General features: G+C 35.9%; 1 protein-coding gene across 2 annotated transcripts; it reads right to left on the bottom strand.

The window, feature by feature from the left end:
- Nucleotides 1–1,225: 1,225 nt before the first annotated feature.
- Nucleotides 1,226–16,928, bottom strand: LOC111873903 (sodium channel protein Nach). Of its 2 annotated transcripts, none has more exons than XM_023868980.2 (10): nt 16,793–16,928; nt 14,200–14,309; nt 11,816–12,025; nt 11,358–11,520; nt 9,947–10,077; nt 8,610–8,703; nt 6,295–6,583; nt 5,908–6,076; nt 5,606–5,700; nt 1,226–3,250 (listed from the first exon to the last, which is right to left on the bottom strand). In XM_023868980.2, the coding sequence occupies exons 2-10, from the start codon at nt 14,289–14,291 to the stop codon at nt 3,036–3,038; spliced, it is 1,458 nt and encodes a 485-aa protein (XP_023724748.1). In that variant the 5' UTR covers nt 14,292–14,309; nt 16,793–16,928; the 3' UTR covers nt 1,226–3,035. The 2 variants fall into 2 exon arrangements, with proteins under 2 accessions (XP_023724748.1, XP_023724747.1); XM_023868979.2 differs by having other exon boundaries at nt 16,796–16,928.
- Between the last annotated feature and the right edge of the window lie 5,872 nt (nt 16,929–22,800).

Raw genomic sequence — 22,800 nt, 5'->3', positions numbered from 1 at the left:
TTTAAGCATAATTCCTTCCAGGTAAAGTGCAGGATGAAAACTGACTGTATTCTGAAAGCGAAATTCTAATATACTGAGAGGAAAGAGACATGTTGGCAAAGTGATGAAGTTTAGAATAGGTTTTTTTGTATATAATCACTGACTGCAGATGATGACGATGATGATATTAATAAAGTGCTTAATACCAGAGATTTAAAATAAGTGCATGTTGTTGCATGGTAGTTCCTTGTATATTTGTATTTGTATTTGTATTTATATTTGTTCAAGAAATCCAAAAAAGGATATAGAACATGTCACAGAACTAAATATAAAACAGGATACATGCATAAATTACACGACTAGATAGTACAATGAATCAAACAATAACAAGTTTCAAAGATCCAAAAAATGGATATAAAACATGTCATAAATAATACAAAACATAAAATACTCAGTTATGCTTATCTGGATCCAACAGTATTCAACAATAATAAGTTACAAAGATCCAAGAATGGATATAAAACATATCATAAATAATATAAAACATAAAATACATGCATAGTTATGCTCGTCTAGATGATACAAGAATACAATAAATACTAAAATTTATCTGTTTAAATATTCTTCTACAGTATAAAATGTATGTGTATTCAAAAAATATCTTAATTCAACCTTAAACTTTTTAAAATTATGAGATGAGTTCTTGATCTCTATGGGCAGTTTATTAAACATTTTTATACCCGCGTAGTAAACTCCTTTTTGAAAACTAGTTAAGTTAGCTTGAGGTAGATAAAGATCTTGTCTATGTCTGGTATTTATAGCATGAGAGTCAATATTTGATGAAAAAAGATGTTTATTCTGCAATACAAATGTTAACAATGAAAATATGTATTGCGATGCAAATGGTAAAATGTTTAACTCTTTAAATATGTTTCTACACGAAACTCTGTTACCATATCCCAACATCGCTCTGATGGCTTTTTTTTGGAGAAGAAAAACACTAGAACTATGGGAAGAATTTCCCCAAAAGATGATACCATAGCTCAATAAGGAGTGAAAGAAAGAGTAATAAATTGCCTTTAAGGCTGTAATAGACAAATACTGTTTCATATTTCTTATTACATAACAAGCCTTGCTTAATTTTTTTACAAGTAGTTCAATGTGATTCTTCCATATTAGGGCACTATCAACTACGACTCCCAAGAATTTAGTACTTAAGGTATTGTTGATAAAATTATTGTTCCCCAAGTTATGAAACATGTAATGATACTCATGTGAATGATTACCACAAATATTATTCCAGTAATCCAATAACTGCTCTCTGCTGAGATTAAGGTACCAGTATGAAAACATGATGTTATATCAAATATTTGAGCAATTACAGTTAAGCTGGTACAGGTAGGATATTAGAAGGTAAAAATCAAGAATCATTACCTTCTCAATTACTTACTCCTGTGTCAGAATTCTCATCTTCCTCTTTGTGCCCTTTCAGTCATTCATTTATTCAGCATTCCATAAATCCTTACATGGTTAAAGACCAATGGATATAGAAATAGTCAACATGAGTAAACATCACATACTGCATCACAATTATGTAATGTCATCCAGTTAAAAATATTAGCAATATACAACATGAACAGAAACCATCATCTGTAACAATAAAGTGCTAGCAACTACCACCTGTAACAAATCCAAAACTTTAATTGTTGTCACAGTTAAAATATTCGTCCAATGAATAAAATAAATTTAAAAATAGGAATCTTTTAATAGCAGACCTAAATTTTGTAATCTCATGAGCCTGGTCTTTTATATTAGGTGGAAGTTTATTAAGAATTTTAATTCCAAAATAATATGTTCCCTTTTGAAAGACAGTTAAGTTACACGAGGGATAATGGAGATTATTACTGTCTTGTGTTGATTGTATGAATCTCAGAATTAGATAAAAATAGATCCTTGTTTTTGAACATAAATAACAATGGGAAAAATTTACTGAGAAAAGTGGCAGCATCTTTAATCTCTTAAACAACTCCCTACAAGAATCTCTACTTCTAGAATTGGTGATGACTCTTATTACCCTATTCTGTAGTCTAAAGATACAGTTGCAGAGGGGCGAATTACCCCAGAAAATCAGGCCATATGTCAGAATGAAAATATGAAAAATATACTGATCTCATTTATTCTAATGACATATAGGGTTTAATAGCCCTAACTGCATAGAAAGCTGAAGCCAGTTTGGACATGAGCCAGTCAATGTGTCCTTTCCATGATAGGGTATTATCAGTCATCAAACCGAGGAACTTAATATCAACAGTTGTAGTAATTTTACTGTTACTATAAATGATAGGTATGTCCATTGTATTACTATTCTTGGTTGAGAAATGCATAAAATACGTTTTATCGAGATTCAATGTCAGTAAGTTAGTCTTGAACCATTCATTTATATTTTTCAATATTAAATTTAGTTCATTTTCATACTCAATACGATTAGAGTTCTTAACAATAATACAGGTATCACCCGCGAAGAGAATAGGTATTGATTTACTCTTTATAATATTTGGCAGATCATTAATGTATAACAAAAACAATAAGGGACCTAAGATTGATCCCTGGGGAACACCACTGACAATCTTACCCCAACTTGAATGAGTGCACTTCTTATTAGTTACAACTCTTTGATGTCTACAATGAAGGTAGGATTCCAGTAACACATTAGCTTTGCCTGCTATTCCATAAAACTTCAATTTAGGTAATAGAACATCATGATAAACACAATCAAAGGCTTTATTTAGGTCACAAAAAATGCCTCCAACTGGTATTTTATTATTCAAGGCCTTTAATATTTAATTAATTAAATTATATGATGTAGGTTCTGTGGATAAATCACACCTGAAACCATATTGGTGATTGGATAATATATTGTTATTCTTTATGTGATGGAGCAATCTTACAAATATAACATTTTTGGTAACTTTGGAAAAGATGTAAGTAATGTTATAGGTCTATAATTCAACATATTCGTTCCCTCTGCTTAGCTATACATAATACAAGAGTATGTATTACACCAAACTTGTATTAACTGTGGAAAGTTGTAGGCGAATTGGGAGACTTCTGTTACAACGTGATCCCAAATGAGGTTCTGAAGGTGTAGGTAAACGTGGCCTGTGGGAGTGTACTGCCTCCCACACTGGACGGATGAAGAAATAGTATAGTATTTCACCTAGACTGAGAATACTTCCCCCAACAAGTAATCCAGCTGTTCCACCCAAGTTCACTGAAAGAAGACATATATAAAGGCTTTTATTTTTAAACATGAATTCTACATTATATTGCTCTAAATAATGACTGAATATGACTAAATTTATATTATTCTAGATCCATTCAAGAAGTGTTGTGGTTAGAAGAAACTGCTATTATTTGTAATGCAATATAAACTATAAAGGATGATATAATTTCACTGAACTTGCTTTTACTAAATCTGTTTATCAGCAATGAAAATAAATACTGTAAGTAATATATTCCTGAAATAGCATCACTCAAAATGTTGAATAATTTTCACATTGAAGGAACCATATTATGGACCAGCTAACACTAACAATTTGTGAGACCTCTTTGCCATCTCACATGTTATATGATACTTATAAATGACATGTGCTTACCCATTAAATATGAAGAGGAAAGAATGCTGAAAATAATCCAAATGTTCTCCAAAATCTTTCTGGCTGACTACAATAAAATTTTGTTTGTAAGATAATGAGTGAACTGCTAGGTTATGTAACACTGAATCTGATATAAGGATAAATATCTGGAATTTCAAAAGACTGAAAAGAGAGGGGGTGAATGTGATCTGTTTAATAAAATTGTCCATCATTCACTAGAAATGATGGAGACTTATTGTGCCACAAAGATTTAAAAAAGTACCTCCCAATTACAGTCATGTGAGTGGAGCAAGTTTGAGCCCTTGATGCAACTAAATAAAATTAGCAGGGTCTACACTCAGATCTGCTCTAAAATGTATAACTTGGATAACCAAGAGAATTGCAACAGATAGCCAATAGATCACACCCCACAAAACGTGAGTGGAGCAAGTTTGAGCCCTTGATGCAACTAAATAAAATTAGCAGGGTCTACACTCAGATCTGCTCTAAAATGTATAACTTGGATAACCAAGAGAATTGCAGCAGATAGCCAATAGATCACACCCCACAAAACTGTATATTGATTGATTGATTGATTTATTTCGTCACTGTAGATCATTGTACATGATATATGACAAGTCAAGTTAATTCTGAATATTAACAATTTGATATATAAGTAGATTAAAATTACAATAGTTACAATTTTTTACATTCTTATTTGTGGAGAATTTGATGGAATGAACTATAATATATAATGGAATATAAACTACATGACAACATAGGAGGCAATAATGCAACAACCCCCTTCAGCATATCAAAGTCAAATTCAAAATCAAAGTCACATTGCAACTGACGGTCAGTCAGTCTGTCTGTCTGTCTTTCTTGGTGTCAAGCACCATCTGGGGCTCATGACCAGATGTTACTTTTTAAATGAAAGTTATTGTCCTGTCCATGTGGGGTGCCCTCTCTGACGAGAGGTCAGGTTTGTCATTTGTCAGTCATAGTCGATAGTATTATTCCATTGTCATTATTTACACTTATTTACAATTGGGTCTTAATGTCTAGTATGTATAATATATATAAGGCCTCTGTCAGTCTAGGCTCAGTACAGCAGATTATGCCCTATTTCTTGTAGTATTTGCTACCACGGCAGTCTAGTCACTTGAACGGTCATATGCCTGACCTTCAGCATACCAACATATGTCTGCTAAAGACTGCACGCAACCTAACACAACGTCTAGTTTGAAATTGTTATGGTTATGTTATTTTATGTCATTTATATCATATATCATTTCACATTATATTCATTTTTAATATTTTTTACCTTTCTAAATATTGTGAATATATTCCCAAGATATATTTGCTACAACACAGCAATCTGTTAACAAATATGGATCTGTATTGCACCCAATGTGTTTAATTACCTGATATATCTTCATTTAAGGTTTGATGATGACCAAATTGTGGTAAAAACATGTAGCAATAAATAAGTAAAATGTACCTTAACATCTACTATATCCATTGCAGATATTCCCATATCACTTGTGTACAAATAAAAATCAAATGTTCAATTTATAATCACCTTATAACTGCCTTTTATTAAATTGTTATGAGATCCCTTTGGATTTGAGGTGGATTATACTGGATTACACAGTGTTACATTCCAAAAGATGATACTCATTATGAAACTAAATTTTTCTTTCGCTGTAATTTCTGAAAATGGGGTTACATTGTATTTTAGATGCCACTGTAGTTGAGGCAATATAATGGTAGAACATATGAGTAAGAAAGTCATGCTTAGCCACTTTAATTCCTGAATAGTTAAGCACTGTGATGAATAAACATGTCATCTAGATTGATTTCTAATTTGGGACTTCTACTAAAGAGCGGAATATGTAAAATATATCCCCCCTCTCCATGATGAGATCACATGGTTCAGATATTAACTGTGAAATATAGAAGAATCAATTCTTGTGATGTAAGCCACTCACCAGCCATATCCACCGTGTCTCTCACTATATTACGCTTGAAGCGTACACTGGGTAATTGGATCAGTTGTATTTCTACAGCTGTGTAGTTCCTGGGTCTGAATCAAGAAACAAAGAAATGTAAGACATTCATCACTCAGGCTGGATATAGTGCTGTCATATTGGGCTACTAGGGTGTTCATGAAATTGTTGTCAGTTTTTTTTAAAAAATCATATGCAACATAAACAAAGGATGGTTTTCTTATAAAATAAATGCATATAAGTGTTGGGTGTAACTATCACTAGAAGTCTAAATTTTAACTTACACTCGTTCTCTCTGTTGAAACACTTTGTATTTAAGTTCTTCACATCCTATCATGCATGCGCATGGTATACCGTCTCCACCTTTCTCCCATGGATTTTTCAAGGTTCTAATGATTTTATGTGCTTCTTTAAGGCATTTCATTCCATCCAGACCACAGTTCTTCTCTGTTCCTGAAGATAATTTATCTTTCATTAGATTTTATAATCAGGCTTGACATTTTGACAGAAATTTCTGAGTCAGTATATGATACATTAGTACTTAAAAGGTTAATAGATGCAACCTGCTACTACTAACCAGTTTACTGTCATTTTCTCAAGCATCAGCCAATGTATTGCTTAAACATTTCCCCTTCTCATTATTTCAGTTACTACATTTGACCACAACTTACTTGCTGCTGGCATGAGGGGGTTGGTACAGTTGCAAAGGTGCATAGATTCTCTCCTGCGGCATTCCACTAGGCATGTTGAGTAAGAATACAGATTATAAAGGTAGAAGTTTGCATTTTCTTCTGGAAATTTACACTGTCTTTTGGCAATGTTGATTTCCTTAACTTGAGGAACACTTATCACTTCTGTTACCTGAAGAAATATTTTGTAATATACATTTGCAGTAGCAATAATGACATTTTCCATTGGTGTGTTATAAGTTGGAACTTCATGTTTTGACAGGACATATACCTGTTGAGGAAAGGAAATTGTAAGTTCAGTAAGGATGAATATAACACAAGAGTACAAGAAAAATGATGTGTATAGTAGTCACCACTGTCAAAACAGTACACTAAGTGTTGTGACAGAGTTCGTGGATGAAATGTTGCTACTTCAGTCCTAATTGTTTTTAATTATATGAGTAAAATTCAATTGCTTTCTTACAGCATTATTTCTTCTTCGCAGCTTTTGCTAATATATACAGAGTGTCCAGGTGAAAGGTATCCAAAATAAAGTAATTATACACATTTATGGATTACACTATTACGGAAGGAAACTTTTTTCTGAGTATATATATTTCTCAGTAAATATCAATGTGGGCTTCCTTGGTGGCATGACAAATATCCAGATGCTATTCTACTTCATTCCACATTGCTTGAAGCATGTTTGGTGTAACTGTAGCCACAGCATTCCTTATGCAGGCTTTCAGGTGTTGAAGGTTGTTGATCTTAACCTGGTAGACAATGTTCTTCACATAACACCACAAGGAAAAATCCAGTGGGGTGAACATTATATTTCAGCATCCTGCTGCATTGGGGTACCATTTTAAATTATAAAGTATTTTGTCTGTAATGCAATAAAGTCAATAATTTCTTAAAAGACACTAAAATATATTTAATTCACTGAAAAGTGTTTGTTAAATATTTTGAAGTGTTATTAACTATGTACATTCATTGTTCATGCTACATGTTTCGTCTGCCCATAGTCCATCATCAGGCAACACTTATTATTTAGGGAGACTAAAACATACACAACTAAAATAAAAGACACACTAAAAAGGAACATATAAGTACACAAAAAACTCAACATCTAAATATACAAAGATAGCTTAATGATAAAATCATACTAATATGTATATTGTGACGTGTTGCGCTATGCAGGGCACCCCTCCCCCCTGCCAGCGGTGATGTAACACCATCGGAGCACTGTCATTACTAGGGTAATAGGCAAGTCAACACTCCTTCCCCTACCCCGCCAGCGGTGACGTGGCCAAGGGATGCCGCGGTTGCTATGCAGCCGTAAACAACTCCTGACAGCGTTGCCAGTAACATCTGTAAACACAGCGCCAAACAACAGTGGTGCCTATTATGTAACTGTTTTCCCATTGTCCGGCTGAGGGTTTATAAGGGAACTACACAGCCGCCGAAGACAGTTCTCAAGGCAGCAGTTACGAGTTACGAGTTAGCCAGCAGTGAGTCAGTTAACCAGTCAATAGCTATCTATCTCTCATCGGAGTAATTGTGATACTGCCAATGGCAGTAATGTTGAGCTTGTAAATTGTGATTGTAAGAGCGAGTGGAATAAATTCGCCATATCCAATAAGGCATGAAGTTATTTGTCGTGTATACACCCAACACGCGACAATCTGGTGTCAGAAGTGGGATTGGACTTACACACGTAACCAACAAGATTCAAACTCAAGACACGTGACAATATTATACATTATAGTCAATGAATGTATGTATGTATGTATGTATGTATGTATGTATATTGCTCATTGTTAGGCAACAGTCAGCACACCAATGAAGTTCCTAGCTAGGAATCACGTGACTTGTTTTCTGTAGGTCTGTGCCAAAGGTTTATATTGGACAACAAAGGTCGTTTGCAGCCAGTCATAAGCTGGAAGAGTTAATTGGAACTAGGAGGGGGGAGTCCAGGAGGGTTCAACAGATGAGAGTACCAGGACAAGAATGGAGCATGAATTATGAAGACCGAATACAGATTAGAACAGAGGTGAACTGTAAATTGTGTAAATCAGCAACAGTGCTGTATTAATTGTATTTCATTGTAATTAAGGGAGGTTGTAACCAAAATGCTAATAAATCCCATCATCCGAACTAGAACCCATCATTTTCATTGCCCGTACCACTCTACACATGACAGTACTATTATATATGGTAACCTACAGACAACATTTAGAATAGAACAAGACAAATAAATTGTTCTGTATAGGAGAAAGGAAAAAATATGGAGAAATATCATGACTTATTTCATTCACCTTTGTCTTAACAGCCAATTCCAGAAGCAGTTTTCCAGGTCCCGAGGTGCTGTTCGATGTCATATCTAGAAAGGTCTCTTGTCTTGAATTGTCCCTGGAATGGAGATGAAAGTAAGTCAACTTAGAAAAGGCAGAACTTGTAAGAGGCATGATTTACTGAATTCATTGGTACTGCGAACACATATTAAAACTGACATATTAGAACAAAGGAGAGCTTAGCAAGGCGTACATGAGACAAATATGTTTCATGTGGTAAAGCACCATACTTAACCTGCAGTAAACACCACATTTTACACACACTTGGTTTCCTGTTCTAGAGATTTTACATTTAAATGTATCAAAGCTTTTGTTGTATGCTAATATGAAACTGAAAAATGACAACTCTCCTCTCCCCAAATATGAAATACATTGTTTAGATTATAAATGCATTTGATTGTTGCAGTATGAACTATGAAACTGTTCATATCCCACACACAACCACACCTACTGCAGCAGGTAGAAACTCTAAATAAGAAGACCTTAAATATTTGAATACAATAGCCTGCAAAAACCATTGGTAGAAAAGTCAGGTCAGGTGCCACATGGATCTATGGCCAAACAGTGTATGATTATCACATTTTGTGTCCATATGATGACTTTCTGTATAAGGGGTTTCCTGGAGTATTATTCTAACAGTTTAAGAAAGGAGGTTATGAAGCTAAGTAAGTTGCTGTCAGTAAATGGTAATCTTTAAGAAAAAGTGTTGTTCTGTTGGGTTATCAACAATAGCAATACATACATATATACATTTCATTTCACAAGTCCAAACAAATGGACATGAAGGTCGTCATACAAATTTTAAACAAACACACAGATAACAAAATAATTAAAACTAATTGTTTATGTTATGCTCCACATATTCAGAAACTGTATAAAAGGAATTAGTCATAAGATATAAAAACAGCCTATTTTTAAAACTAATTCTATCCTCTTTATGGCTTTGAATGGTTATGGGCAATCTGTTGAATAGTTTAATAGCAGTAAACATAGTACCTTTCTGAAAAGCAGAAAGATTCGAGTTTGGAAAATATAATTGCTTTTGATTTCTTGTATTCAAACCATGAACATCTAAACCTGAACAAAATTTAGTTTGGTTATCAATCACAAACATCATCAACGAGAGAATGTATTCACATGACAATGGCAGTATGACATATTTAAACACAAAAAATGTACTTATTAAAAGTCATAGAAATAGGAAAACATGTATAACTATAATTGTAAAATCAAGTTTTCATATATTCTTAAACTTTGCACTAATTTATTTGAAAGATATGTGTATGAAAAGCACAACTTACTGAGAATGAATGTTGTTGATGGCATAAGATGGACCTAATTCAGTCTGTAGGGGTAAAAAGTATTTGCAGCAGTCAAATTCTTTGTCATTCCACTGACACTTGTGAAAAATATCTTTGCATGGACTTTGCATCTAGCATAAAATCAAAAATAAATTATATTAGAATGTGTAACTGAAAGAAAGAAGGAATTTCATGGAAGAACAAGGGATGTTTTGAAGAAAGCAGTCTTCTGGGATTTGGCACCGTGTATATGTGGTGTTAACCGACGTTTCGGAGGAACGTATCGCCTCTATCTTCAGGGTAGAAGAAAAAATATAAGAAATCTGCAAGCAAAGAGACCGTGAGAACCGGTAAAAGCAGAATCCCAGAAGACTGCTTTCTTCATAGTCACCGCCGTGAAAGCCTCAAATATTACAAGGGATGTTTTGCCTCACTAAAACATAATTTAAACAGAAATGTTTTACCATCTGGAATATAACACCACATTGTCTGTTGAAACTCAGCAGACTACACTTCATTATATCATAGAAGCTAGAACTCTTTACAACCACCACCATAAGAAACTAAAATCCTACACATTTTCAACAAATGGAAATGCAGAGTTAAACAGATTCTGTTTTGACTTAAAGTAAACCCAATGGTCTCTGATATTCAGATAATGAATCCTTACTCCAGTTAGTTAAAGGTCAGCTTAACCTTGTTAGTGAATTGCCTCTTTGTAAGAAATGATAAATTACTAATGAAAATAAATTTGGATCTATAGACTTGAATAATGCAGTCAGTATAGCAATTGGCTAGGACTAGATGGCCAAGGGCATTCGAATCCCGGTAGGGGCAAGATCTTCCTCCTCTCCATGTCATCCAGACTGATTTTGGGGCCCATCCAGCCTCTTGCCCAATGGGTACCAGGCGCTTTTTCCCCAGGGGTGAAGTGGCCAAGGCGTGAAGCTGACCACTTACCTAAAATGAGTGTAGAGGTCAAGAATATGTGGATTCATACATTCATTTCCCCATATGTTTTCATGGCATAGTGCTTAATTAGTTAAGCACAGGGCAAATTTACCTTTCTTTTACCTTGTAGTACAGTAACCTATTTGCAAATGTGAACTAAGACAGAAATGACAAAGACTCCTCGAGTGAAGCAATGCCAACCTATAACATAGAAGCACACTTCATGGCTGCACTCTCTATAACTTACACCATGGAAAGAAAGGTACTCATTTAATTTATGCCCAAAAGTAAAATAATATAGTAGCAGTTAATGTCCAACAGATATCTGAAATGCATTTTGATTTAAAGTCTAGGGGAGGGTTTCTCAAACAGTTGGGAAACAGTTGTTCTCTTTAAAACATTCTCAAAATCTGATAATTTTATTTTATGTTACTGTAATTAGTGGATTTATATTTCTTACCAACTGAACAATATTTGACAAATTGGTTCTTGGGCAGTCATTCTTTTCAATGTTATCAAATTCTGATGCATTATTAAGACATTTCTTTATGTATGTATGTTGTTGCTGATAGACAATTTCATCTAGTAATAATCTCATTTCTTCTAAAAACCCATCTTCATGCCTGAAAAACAAGAGAATATTTACGAAGATTTGAGTATTTATGGCAGAGAAAATTTAGAGCATGGTCTTCAGAGGTTATGGAACCATTACAACCCACAATACTATATGGTGCTGTAAGCCACAAGACTAAAATCTAAGCATACACACTGAGGTTGAAAGACCATGGTTTCGAATACAATATAGAAATTGAAACTCTAGAAGTCTTGATCTCAACATTTAGGTATATGAATGGTGAAAGGAATAGGAGATGGAACAGATGTTCAGGTAAACTGTTCAATTTTTCATTTTCCCCTTACTTTTTGAATTTATCCTTGATGTACGAATTTGCCACCTTACTGTTTAGTTCAGACTCAAATATGGCAATTGAGACAAATGGAGTGTTCCAGTCCAGGTATGTAGTGTCAGCCATAAAACTGATTGCATTGTTCTGATTATGTTCCCATGAAGACAAGATAAGTAGAACTGATCCACACCAAGACAATATACAGCATACAGCCCAGAACAACCTGTAAAACAGTAACAAAAGGAAATCTTTCTGTTCATATGTGTACATAATGTTACAAATTTTGAAATTGTGAGGCTAAAAACATTCTTGGATTGGATCAAACTCTAATAAACACAAGTTTCACAACTGGTGAAACAACTACCCTTTGAATGGTGTAGGAGACAATGAGCTATATTCTTTAAATATTGTCATAAATGAGATAGTTTGGTAAACTCTATGAGAGTTGATGACACCCCTGTTAATTGCAGAATGTAAACTGGAAAATGTGAGTTGAGATTCTCACAGCAGTGACAACGAAGATTACTGTTTTGAGGATGACACCATGTAATATGGTAAATACTCATACATACCTTATTTTTATGATAGACATTGCTCTCGCCCGATGCATCCTACAGTATAAATAAAAAAGTAAAGCTATCCCTATAACAGGCCGTGAAGGCCCATAGGGTTCTGAGACGTTAAATTCCATAAAATGCAACAGTGTTTTTTTCGTAATAAAATGAAGCTTCCACATGTTTTGGCCAATGATGGCAATTATTGGAAGGTGACCACTTCAAAGGAAATGCTTCACATGTACTTGTATTACATGCGTGTGTTACCTTGTATTGTGTTGGTCCTGAGTGGTGTAGGTGGGGTTGTGGTGTTGTGTGCGATATGTTCACCAAACACATTGCATGCAATATCACACCCCTGTCTGCACCACACACACAGGAACAACACAATACAGGTGGCCTACTGTGAAGGAACGCAACCATCAGTGGGTTTCACTGCAATATTCTACTCAATTGAAAATTCTGTTACCTTTAAAAAACATTTTTAAATTCTAGTATTTTAACTCTTACAGTATAACACATGCTTGTGATACATGGGAAGTATTTCCTTAGATGCATTGATTGCCTGCTGATGATGGCCATTGTTGACCAAAACATGTAAAGGCTTTATTTTATTCTTAAAATCATTGTTGCATTTGATGGAATTTATTCATAATTTCACTAAAGATTTAGACAAGACTACCAAACTACATGCTATTGCATCTCAGAAGACAATAATCTCAAAGCTGGGAGATGAAAATTGTTGTATTCAAGGCTGTATAGCTTAAATAGTGTATCATTTTAATGAGGTAAGTATACGTACAAGGATGTAAAAAGATTTAAGAATTTACTTGTATGAGAATAAGAAGATCAAAGTAATGTGCTGGCTCATGCCATAGCTCATTTAGTTATTTGCTGACTTCCCACCATGATGGCTTGGGTTTGATCCAAGGTAACATCATGTGGGATTTTTGTTGGTGAAAATGGCAATGGGGTAGATTTTCTCTGCGTTCTTCGGTTTTCCCTGCCAAATCTCATTCCAGCAACTGGTCCATATTAATTAATCATCTTATCATTGATGTTATTGTCAAGTGTGTGGAGTGGCAGACAAGTGTTCTCAGTCTGTTACAGTCTCCAGTTACTTGGCAGCGGCTTCCAGGGGTGGACAATCCCTTTTCTCTTTGTTCCCAAACTGTCCCCGGTCTCAGCTACCAGTTTCTAACAGCAACAGCTCACAATGACTGAACTATAGCAGTCCTCTAACTCAACTTGACTCGACTCAACTCACTCTCACTAACTGTCCTGCTTATAACATCTCAGCATGTACAGCACAAAAGACACCGCTCCATTATTGTTGTATTGTGGAAACATGTTTGTTTGTGAAGCTATTACTGAGTAACGGCTGTCTCTGCTGGCTTCACAGTTGTAGCCTTGAGCAAATATGACACATAGAATCAATACTGAAAGGAACATTAAATAACAGTCTTAGATTGAAATTAAGTATCGTGTTCCAAACAATGGACTAATGGTGTAAATAATCTTATATGGACCCTTGTGATGCAGTGAACAAGCTTTACCTATGTCATTTTAAAGAAGTGGGACATGAAAATCCTGCAACTATCTTGAATGTCAGCTTTTGATTCCCATATTCTCTTCCACCTACCAGCAGTTCAAGGCAGTGAGACAAATATTTCTACCTTAATTTCTTTACCATATCAGTGCTATGAAGTGGAAGAAGGACTTTGTTTTTAGCATGCCTTTTAAATAATCTCTATGCTTGCACTTATAATATACATGTACTTTGCAGGCAGTTAAAATTTGTGTCAAGGAGGATCTTGGATCAAAACCTATCTCAATAACTCACCTTTCAATCCAGTGTCTTTTCGGTTTCGTTAAGAATTTGAGACCATGAATTGAAGAATTGTTGCAGAAATCCTTCAATATGTGTTGAAACATCTTAAAGGAAGTGTACTTCTGAAATGGAAAGAATGTGTTACATATACACAATACAAAATTACCCAAGAAAAGTTTTGCCCACCAGAAATTCCTCTTCATTACTGAAAAATAACAACACTTTGAAATCTTTGAAATAAAAAACTTGAGCTTTAGGTATGGTAGAAATTCCATGTTCTCAGATTTATAATTTTGGTGTATATATAGTGTTTATTGTATTTCTTTCTAAAAACGTGTTTAACAATATCCACACACTCAAGGTCAAAATACATAATGTCCAAAAAGGTGTGTCACTTCTGACAAGTTTTGCCAGAATGTATACCAGCTGGAAAAGACCACTGCATATGTACAAGTAATAGGTATATATATGCAATGCTTTATTTTTCAGCAATATGACTCCAAAGATGTAAAAACAATAGGAGATGCAAAGAGCTGGAGTAAATTATACATAGTAAACTCATGCTGGATGGGGCTGGTGGGAAAATTTGCTTTAATTCCAGTCTTTAAAGATGGGATGCATATCAGTATGTAATAAATGGATGAAAGATTTCAGCTAATCTTGGAATTCTGGAAATCATACTCTATATACCATTTGCAGAATATTGATCACAGTAAGGTTAGTGCCCGATCTAAGAAATGAATAATTGTGCAGTCTTTTTCATGTAAATATTGAATTTTAATATAAGATAGATATTTTAAATATTCAGTTTGAAATTTTTTGTCTTCTTGTCTGCTGTCAAGAAACATAAAAAATAAAATGTACAGAACTGTAATTTTACCTGTAGTATTGTATGAGCGTAAAACTTGGTCTCTGACACTAAGGGAAGAATACAGGCTGAGGTTATTTGAGAAGAGGGTGATTAAAAGAATATTCTGACTCAAGAGAAATAAAGTAATTGGAGGCTGCAGAAAATTGAATAATGAGGAGCTTCATAACTTGTACCCTTTGCTGAGTATGATTACTATTATCAAATTAAGGAGGATGAGAAGGGGAGGACGTGTTGCACACATCGTAGAGAAGACCAGAAAGAAAATATTCACAGAAATATTGCATAAACTTGGAAACCTTTGGAAAAATATTGGTTGAGTATTATATCTAAGATCTTGAACTTGGCTGGATACAGAGTAATGGAGCTAATTTTTTGTTGGCAATAAAAGAATGATATGTGGGATAAATCAAGATTCAAAAAGAAGAACAGAAAATAGTAAAAGTAAACCACTGAAGAGTGCACACTGGCAACAGAAGAAAACATAGGTCTATTGGAATAGTATAACTAAGAGTATAGCCTACTATGCAGATATGTGGATATTTGAACACCAGTACATATATGTCTCCCTCCTAAGGATTTCTGTGGGGCGAGATCTTGAAAAGTACTTATGGTGAAAGAATCAATGATTATTTCGTGAGTTACAGTTGAGATGCCCACAGACATGGATGTACATCTGCATGTACATTGTCCATTATTGTTGTTTAGTTTCAATCGAAATGGAATTTGTCGACAAAGTTGGGTAAAACACACCAATACAAAATTTAATGAAGAGCTGTTCAGTGGTTCTTGAACCGTTACACATAGACAGGCATACATGGCAAAGCTACTAGTTGCACTTTGGCAAGTTTTTGTTGCTAACGAGGCAAAAATCTGGAAATAAAACGAAAAATGCAGTACTTTTGAAGCTACAAAAATGGGTGCATAGGGACCATTTATAATATTTATGATCAAATGACATGCTCTATTATCAAAAAAATGTATAATTTTGTATAACTAATGAAGGATGTACCATGGGAAGAAAACCCGAAAAGAACACTAGCACACCTTCCTCAAGGGATCAGTTGAACAATTTATAGAGGAAGCAGTTTCTTCACTGGTTATAATTTATTTTTATGATGGTATCTACGAGAAGCTAAAGATTCTTTTATGACGGATTTTGAAGCGTATCTGCAGCAGCTCCTCGTCTCGTTTGGATACTTCCTCTTTCTCTTTCTCTTTTTCTTTATTTTTTCTTTTTATAAAATTTGAAGAATATTTTTATTTCACCAAAAAATGGAGGGTACAATGTTCGATGTTTCCATAGCTATATTTTTCGTAATCTAATTTGATCCTCTGAAATGCAAAAAGTTAATACTGAGTAATATCACTAAACTGCGGATTTTTACGTTGCTTATTTAACGACGCTGTTTGTATCGAGACTGTAGAGCTCTGTCGATATTAAAACGATTTGAAATTTGGCCAAGCGACAGGCAGGGAAATCGGAAGATTCCCCAATAAATCTGATTGCAGACTACATAAAAAATCCCTTCGGACCTAACTGGTTTCGAACACGCTTCCATGACAGAATGAATGCTCGACAGCTGAAAATCTAATTCATTGTACGGCAAATTATACTTGTCGCCCGAAATAAGGAACGATGAAATAAGAAACACGTTTAGTTCAATGAATCAAGATTAAAAATTAATCCCACTGCTATTTACGTATGTTTCACAAGGAAGTCAATAAATACTTAACGACCTGAGAATTGCCTGTTGAAGTGGATCTTGTCTGTCCGCATCTCCACTCAACATATGCACTAAAAAGATGTAATTACAAGCACTACAGAACTGAAGCACTTCGTGTCAGTCAGTTGCCTAGTGAATAATCAATAAAAAGGACATCATAACAGAAATGACAGGTTATCACGCAAAGCGCTATTACAGTAAATAGGTCTGGGCGTAGGGCTATCAGATAACCTAAAGCCTTGTCCCCTCTGACATTTCAGATTTGGCTTTGATATTCTTTTGAATTCCTAATTTTTCTCTATTTGAATATTCTCTTTAACGAATTTCAGGCTTCAAGTTCATTATCTTCGGTAGAATGACGTGGAGCACACTAGAAAATGTGAGCCATCATATCATATATTCTAATTCATTTGTCATAATTACCGTTTCACGAGGTCTCGCAGAAAAACAGTAATTTTGAAACGGAGGAAATAAATATTTGGAAACGTTATTTTTCGCATATCAATGATGTCCCAACAAATTATCTGAATAATAACGAATAATAACGAAATAACAAGTCGGTATAGTGACGGGATACTGGCTGGACGGCCAGGGTTCGATTCCCAGCAGGGAAAAGAGATTTTTCTCTTTCCTACAGCGTTCAGACCGACCCTGGGACCCACACAGCCTTCTATACTTCTATACGATGGGTAATAGGATCTTTTCCCCACAGGGGTAAAGCGACCAGATTCTGATTCTGACCCCTTACCTCCATCCAGTGCCGAGGTCAAGCATGATGGAGTTAACATTTCCAACTCCATATACGTCTTCATGGCTTGGTGCTCACTTAATTAAGCACAGGGACAATTTTATCTTATCTTTACTTTTATAATGCAACTAATTCGTTTAAGACGTAATATATATCTCTATATAAATGAAGCTTAATAATTCGTATTCGTCTTGAATATTACTGAAAAGATCACCTCGCGGAGAATGAGAGGGGCGGAACGTGAAGCAAGCGTAGGAGAGATGAGATTCTCTGCTCACATTGATTATAAGGCAGCACGTGGACACAGGGACACGTTGGAACTTGGCTGCATTAGGCTATAGGACAAAAAATAAGAAAGAGGCTTCACTTACATATTCTCGGTGATGCCTGGATTACAGGCCACTTTTAAGATAGATTAAGTGGGTATTCACATCAGGAAGTTTGGAGATGTAACCCCCCCCCACCCACATTCCTGACAATAAATAGAAGCGTTTTCCTCTTAACTTTAAGCCACAGGACACAACAAAACCGCCACATTAGACCTTTCTCGAAAGTTGACGCTTGTTCAGTCCTACCGACGTCTCCTGGCGTTGTCGTTTCGCATCCCTCAATGGCAGTCTAGCAGTGGCAACATACCGCAGTATCGCACTTTAATATCGAGGAATTGTTATTTCATAGTAAGACGTTATTCTGTTTCCCATATTATTGTCTGAATGTTTAGAACTTTAAAACTTAGCCGTACGCCATAACTATGAACGTAATATGAATAAGGGACAATGCCAATAATTGGGAGGGAGGATATACATTTCCAATAAAAACAACATTAGTTATAACAAAAAAAAAATGCTTCTGTTGTACGAAGTGTATCACGAGAAGGAAATTCATTCACGGCTAAAGCTGCTTCAAAATTCGCTGCGGAACAACACACACGAAGACATGTACACGCAATTTACGCACTCAAAACGTAAAGAGAAGAGTGCAGCAGAGCAACTGACTGATAGAGGAGAAGAGAAAGACAATTTATGACATGCTCAATGTGACTTTCGTTCCTATCCACCGAGAAGTGTTAACAATTCATATGTTCTGAACTTGGGGGGTGGGGGTAATGGTATTTAAATCCTATTTTCTTAATAAGATATATAAAAGTATATAAGGTATGCAGTCTACACAACAATATTCTGCATTTAAAAAAACAAAGAAGACACTACTGTATCAACAATTGCTTTTATTTTGTTTTTACAGACGCAACTGTTTCGACCCTTACACCGGGTCATCATCAGGCGTACAATGCTCTAGTTTCAGCTGCTGTATTACAATTATCATCTAATTCTTCAAATAAGGTTCCTCATTGTGTCTTGAAATTATTTAAATGCATACATTCATGTATTAAGTCTTGGTGAAAATTTAAACTGAAAATCCTTATATAGTAAAATTTAAAATTAAAGATATAAAGATTAAAATTAGAAACTAAAGATTAAAACATGAAAGTTAAAATTGTGTTTTTGTGGTAAAACTCTGCGACCGCTACGTGTTGACCTGGTTTTATGCCGGTAGAAGCGACTGCAGCGTGGGGCGCCCGCGTATCGGAACCTTCTCCCATGGGATAGGTCATGCAGTCACGACCTTAGTAATGTCTTACGGAGCCTATGCTCATTATTCAGTATGTGATCTGTAACAGTTTAATTATTATTATTATAAGGCGAAGCTTATGCGTGTAATGTTATTAATCTCGTTGTTAGGTTATTTGGTATATGTACTTACGTATATTAGGTTATTCTTATGAATGGTATATGTGCGGGGCTGGTCCCTGCGTTGGTGCTGTCGCTATGTTGTAGCGGTTCGGTCTAGACCACAGAAGTCTAGACGGTCTAGACCGGTCTAGACGGTTTAGACTACTTGTTTGTGGGTTTTTTATTGCTAGTGAGGTGGGACTAAGTCCTTGTACTGCGGCCACTTCTGGCCTATTGTACCAGCCCCAGATGATAGGTGAGGGTGACTGTGGAGCAATTGGTGGAATGAAGATTGGCAGGGGAAACCGAAGTACTCCGAGCCAACCTGCCCCAGCGCCACTTTGTCCACCACAAATCCCACTTGACCAGACTCGAGATGGAACCCGCGTTGGGAAGCCAGCGACTAACCGCTTGAGCTACGGCGCGGCCTTTTTGTGGGGTTTGTGGGGTATCTGTATATGTGGGCATGTTTATGAAGAGTCGAGTCGTATTAGGTAGGGGGGAGGATACTGTGAGTGGTTGGAAAGATGGGGAAGGGGTAGGGTGATTTGGTGTCTGTGTTTTTACTAGAATATCAAATATGGGGTTGCATACGCGTATATCTGTGAACATATCGTTCAAGTGAAGACCTTTCTTCGTTATGTCGTATCATCATCATCATCATCATCATCATCATCATCATCATCAGTAATCTGTCAGACGACAGGCCCACAGTCTCTTCCAAAACAATTCCTCCACTTAATGCGATCTAGAGCTTTCTCCTTCAAATGATAGTCGTATATTCGAATATAATATCTTTCCAAAGTGTTGAGCGTATTGAGTTTGGGTCTCTTCCTTTCTATACGTAATACTTTCATGGTTTGGTCCATCGTGTTGAATGTATGCCCAGTTTCCAAAATGTGTAGTACAAATTTAGAGTGTTGTTTATTAGTCCTGGTAGCATTTATGTGCTCTCTGTAGCGAGGTCTGAATGTGCGTCCCGTTTGTCCGATATATTTGAGTAGGCATTCACCGCATTTTCTTAACTTACGCTTCCAAGTCACTTTAGACATCGTGTATTCCTCTCACATAAAGGTAAAAGGTAAAGTTGTCCCTGTGCTTAACTGATTAAGCAATATGCCATGAAGGCGTATGGGAGAGTGATGTATAGATCCACATTTTCTTGACCTCGGCAGTAGTTTGAGGTGAATGGTCAGCTTCACGCTTCTGTCGCTTTAACCCAGGGGAAAGAGCCCCCGCTATAAATTGGATATGAGGCTGGGTGAGCCCCAGTTCCATTCTGGACGACCTGGAGAAGAGAAAATTCACGAACCAAACGGGATTCGAACTCCGACCCCTCCGTCGTCCAGCCAGTATCCAGTCACTGCACCGACTAAGCTATCCCGGCTCACATAGATGTGTTTATATGTCACTGGTTAATAATGATATTAAAAGTAAAAAGAAAAAAAGTGAAGGTATCCCTGTAACAGGCCGTGGAGGCCCATAGGGTTGTGAGATGTTGAGGTTCCCACATTTTCTAGACAATCGGCTCAAAGATGGGTAAGGTTGTCAGCCTTACGCGCCGGCCGCGCTTTACTCCCCAGGAAAATTAAAAGAATATTCCTGGTACTCATTTCTGTTAGAGGCTGAGTCGACACCAAAAGACAGGACTTTACACATATTTAATTAATGCGAGGGGAGGGGAGATAATGTGGCGCTTTGCCGAAACCCCACAAATGTGCAAATAATGACAATGGATAGAGTGTTCGACGGTTGTGCATTTTTAACTGCTGATATCTTCATGTGACAAAGGAGAAAGACGATATTTACAGCATCGTTTTGATAAAAACAAACATTTAAGGAGTCGAAAATGACAGCACTAATTTTCACGTGTTAACTCACTCACTCATGGAGCTGAGCCATTCTTGAGAAGCCGCCAATTTTGCAGCTACCGAAGACCATAATTTTCATATTCATTACTGCTACAACCTCAAATCTGAACACAGATAACACTAACAGATTTACATACGGATATTACGTTAGCGAAGTTTGAAAAATGTGGAAGGAAATACCTGCGTTGTTGTTTATTTTATGTATTTGATGAAATGCAATCCTTAAGGGAAATCTATCAGTCTAACAATCTCCGTCTCTGACTGTCGGAGAGCTGTCAAATTGTGGTTACACTTACGTAAAATCCTAAACAGTTTATTTACCTACAAAATGGACGTCAACGTGAAGTGTAGACTGTAAAGCAAACATTACTATCCCAGAGAAAAGCAGCCATTACCAAGCAGAAAAACAGGAATATCGACGGTTTGACAGAATTTGTGGAGGAAGTCGGAGTAATTAATTTATTCTGTACGCAAATATTGTCTCTATCATTTAAGAAAGTAAAGATGAATAAATCAATTTCAAACTTAAAAATTCTGTCCCCACCAAAAAAATAACCCTAAAAATGTACACATCACTATTTAGAAGGGGCGTTCCAGAATTTGATTTCACTACAGAAACCACACAATAAGTAAAGGCGTAGGAATACCAGGGTTGTAGGGCTTTGTGGAAGATTTGCGGAAATCAGGATTCACAGTGCAATTTGGAAACAGTTTATTGGGTTCAACACACTGAACGAGTATGTGGAGTGTGCTTTTGTTTACCATCGCCTTCTTAGTAACAGGGTCAACAAAATCCATATCACCAGAGCTCATGGAACCCATCGACAAAGCCGATGGATCATTGATTTTTTCTGACAGCAAGGTATTTTGGACAGTCTGTTCCCGATATTTTGAGGCTAATAAAATGGTAATGGCTGTGACTTTACAGAGCAGCCAGTATACAGTCAGTGACTTCTCTTCAATGTTGTTACAACAGATGCATAATCGCCTTGCAACACCTATAATAGCAATGGGATATTCAGAGCCTCTAATCAGACTTGACCCTAAGAGATGTAGTTCAGTTGATCAGCTTATAAACAATAGATTCTCATGTGACAAGAACTTGAAACGTCAGCACGGAATAGCACATCCTTTTAAGTTTGCCCATATTAAAGGCGTGGACAGATCACGGAGACGTGCAGTAGGAATGATCTCGTCTACTGGTAAAGAGAAGATTGAAACAATTGCTGGTGATTTTAATTATCATAATGAAACAACAACAGAACTGAGAGTAGCTGTCAAACATAAATCAGCCCAGAAGAAACAGGATATCGTAAATATAAGAAGGAATAACGCTCTTCATAAAACTAACTTGCCAATTTGTCCAAATTCTTTAGTTGGACACGTGAACAGATATAAATATATTAACATGTGTTACCACCCTCTCTATCCAAAAGTTTCTAAGCTTGACAAAATGGAGAGTTTGTACTTTACATGTGATAATTACTTGATTGTTGCCCAGAACGAAACGTCTGTAATACAATATTTTATTCACTCAACAAAAGTCAATATTGTGTGGAACTCAAGTGCAAAATTCCTTATTCTCTTGCAAGTTCAGTTTGGATATGGCTCAACCGACGAATTCAAGGCTCGGTGTACATCTCTCTTACAGAAATTGTGGGAAGATTTC

Source organism: Cryptotermes secundus, unplaced genomic scaffold, assembly GCF_002891405.2.
Source record: "Cryptotermes secundus unplaced genomic scaffold, Csec_1.0 scaffold597, whole genome shotgun sequence".
Taxonomy (NCBI): domain Eukaryota; kingdom Metazoa; phylum Arthropoda; class Insecta; order Blattodea; family Kalotermitidae; genus Cryptotermes; species Cryptotermes secundus.
This window is presented reverse-complemented; position numbering and strand designations above follow the sequence as displayed.

Bases quoted from the DNA above. Each gene is read 5' to 3' on its own strand.
- LOC111873903 (XM_023868980.2), bottom strand. From the start codon at position 14,291: ATGTTTCAACACATATTGAAGGATTTCTGCAACAATTCTTCAATTCAT. The intron at 6,584-8,609 runs GTGAATGAAATA...TTTCCTCAACAG, and splicing joins AATTGGCTGTTAAGACAAAG to GTATATGTCCTGTCAAAACA. The intron at 6,077-6,294 runs GTAAGTTGTGGT...AATTATCTTCAG, and splicing joins CCCCCTCATGCCAGCAGCAA to GAACAGAGAAGAACTGTGGT.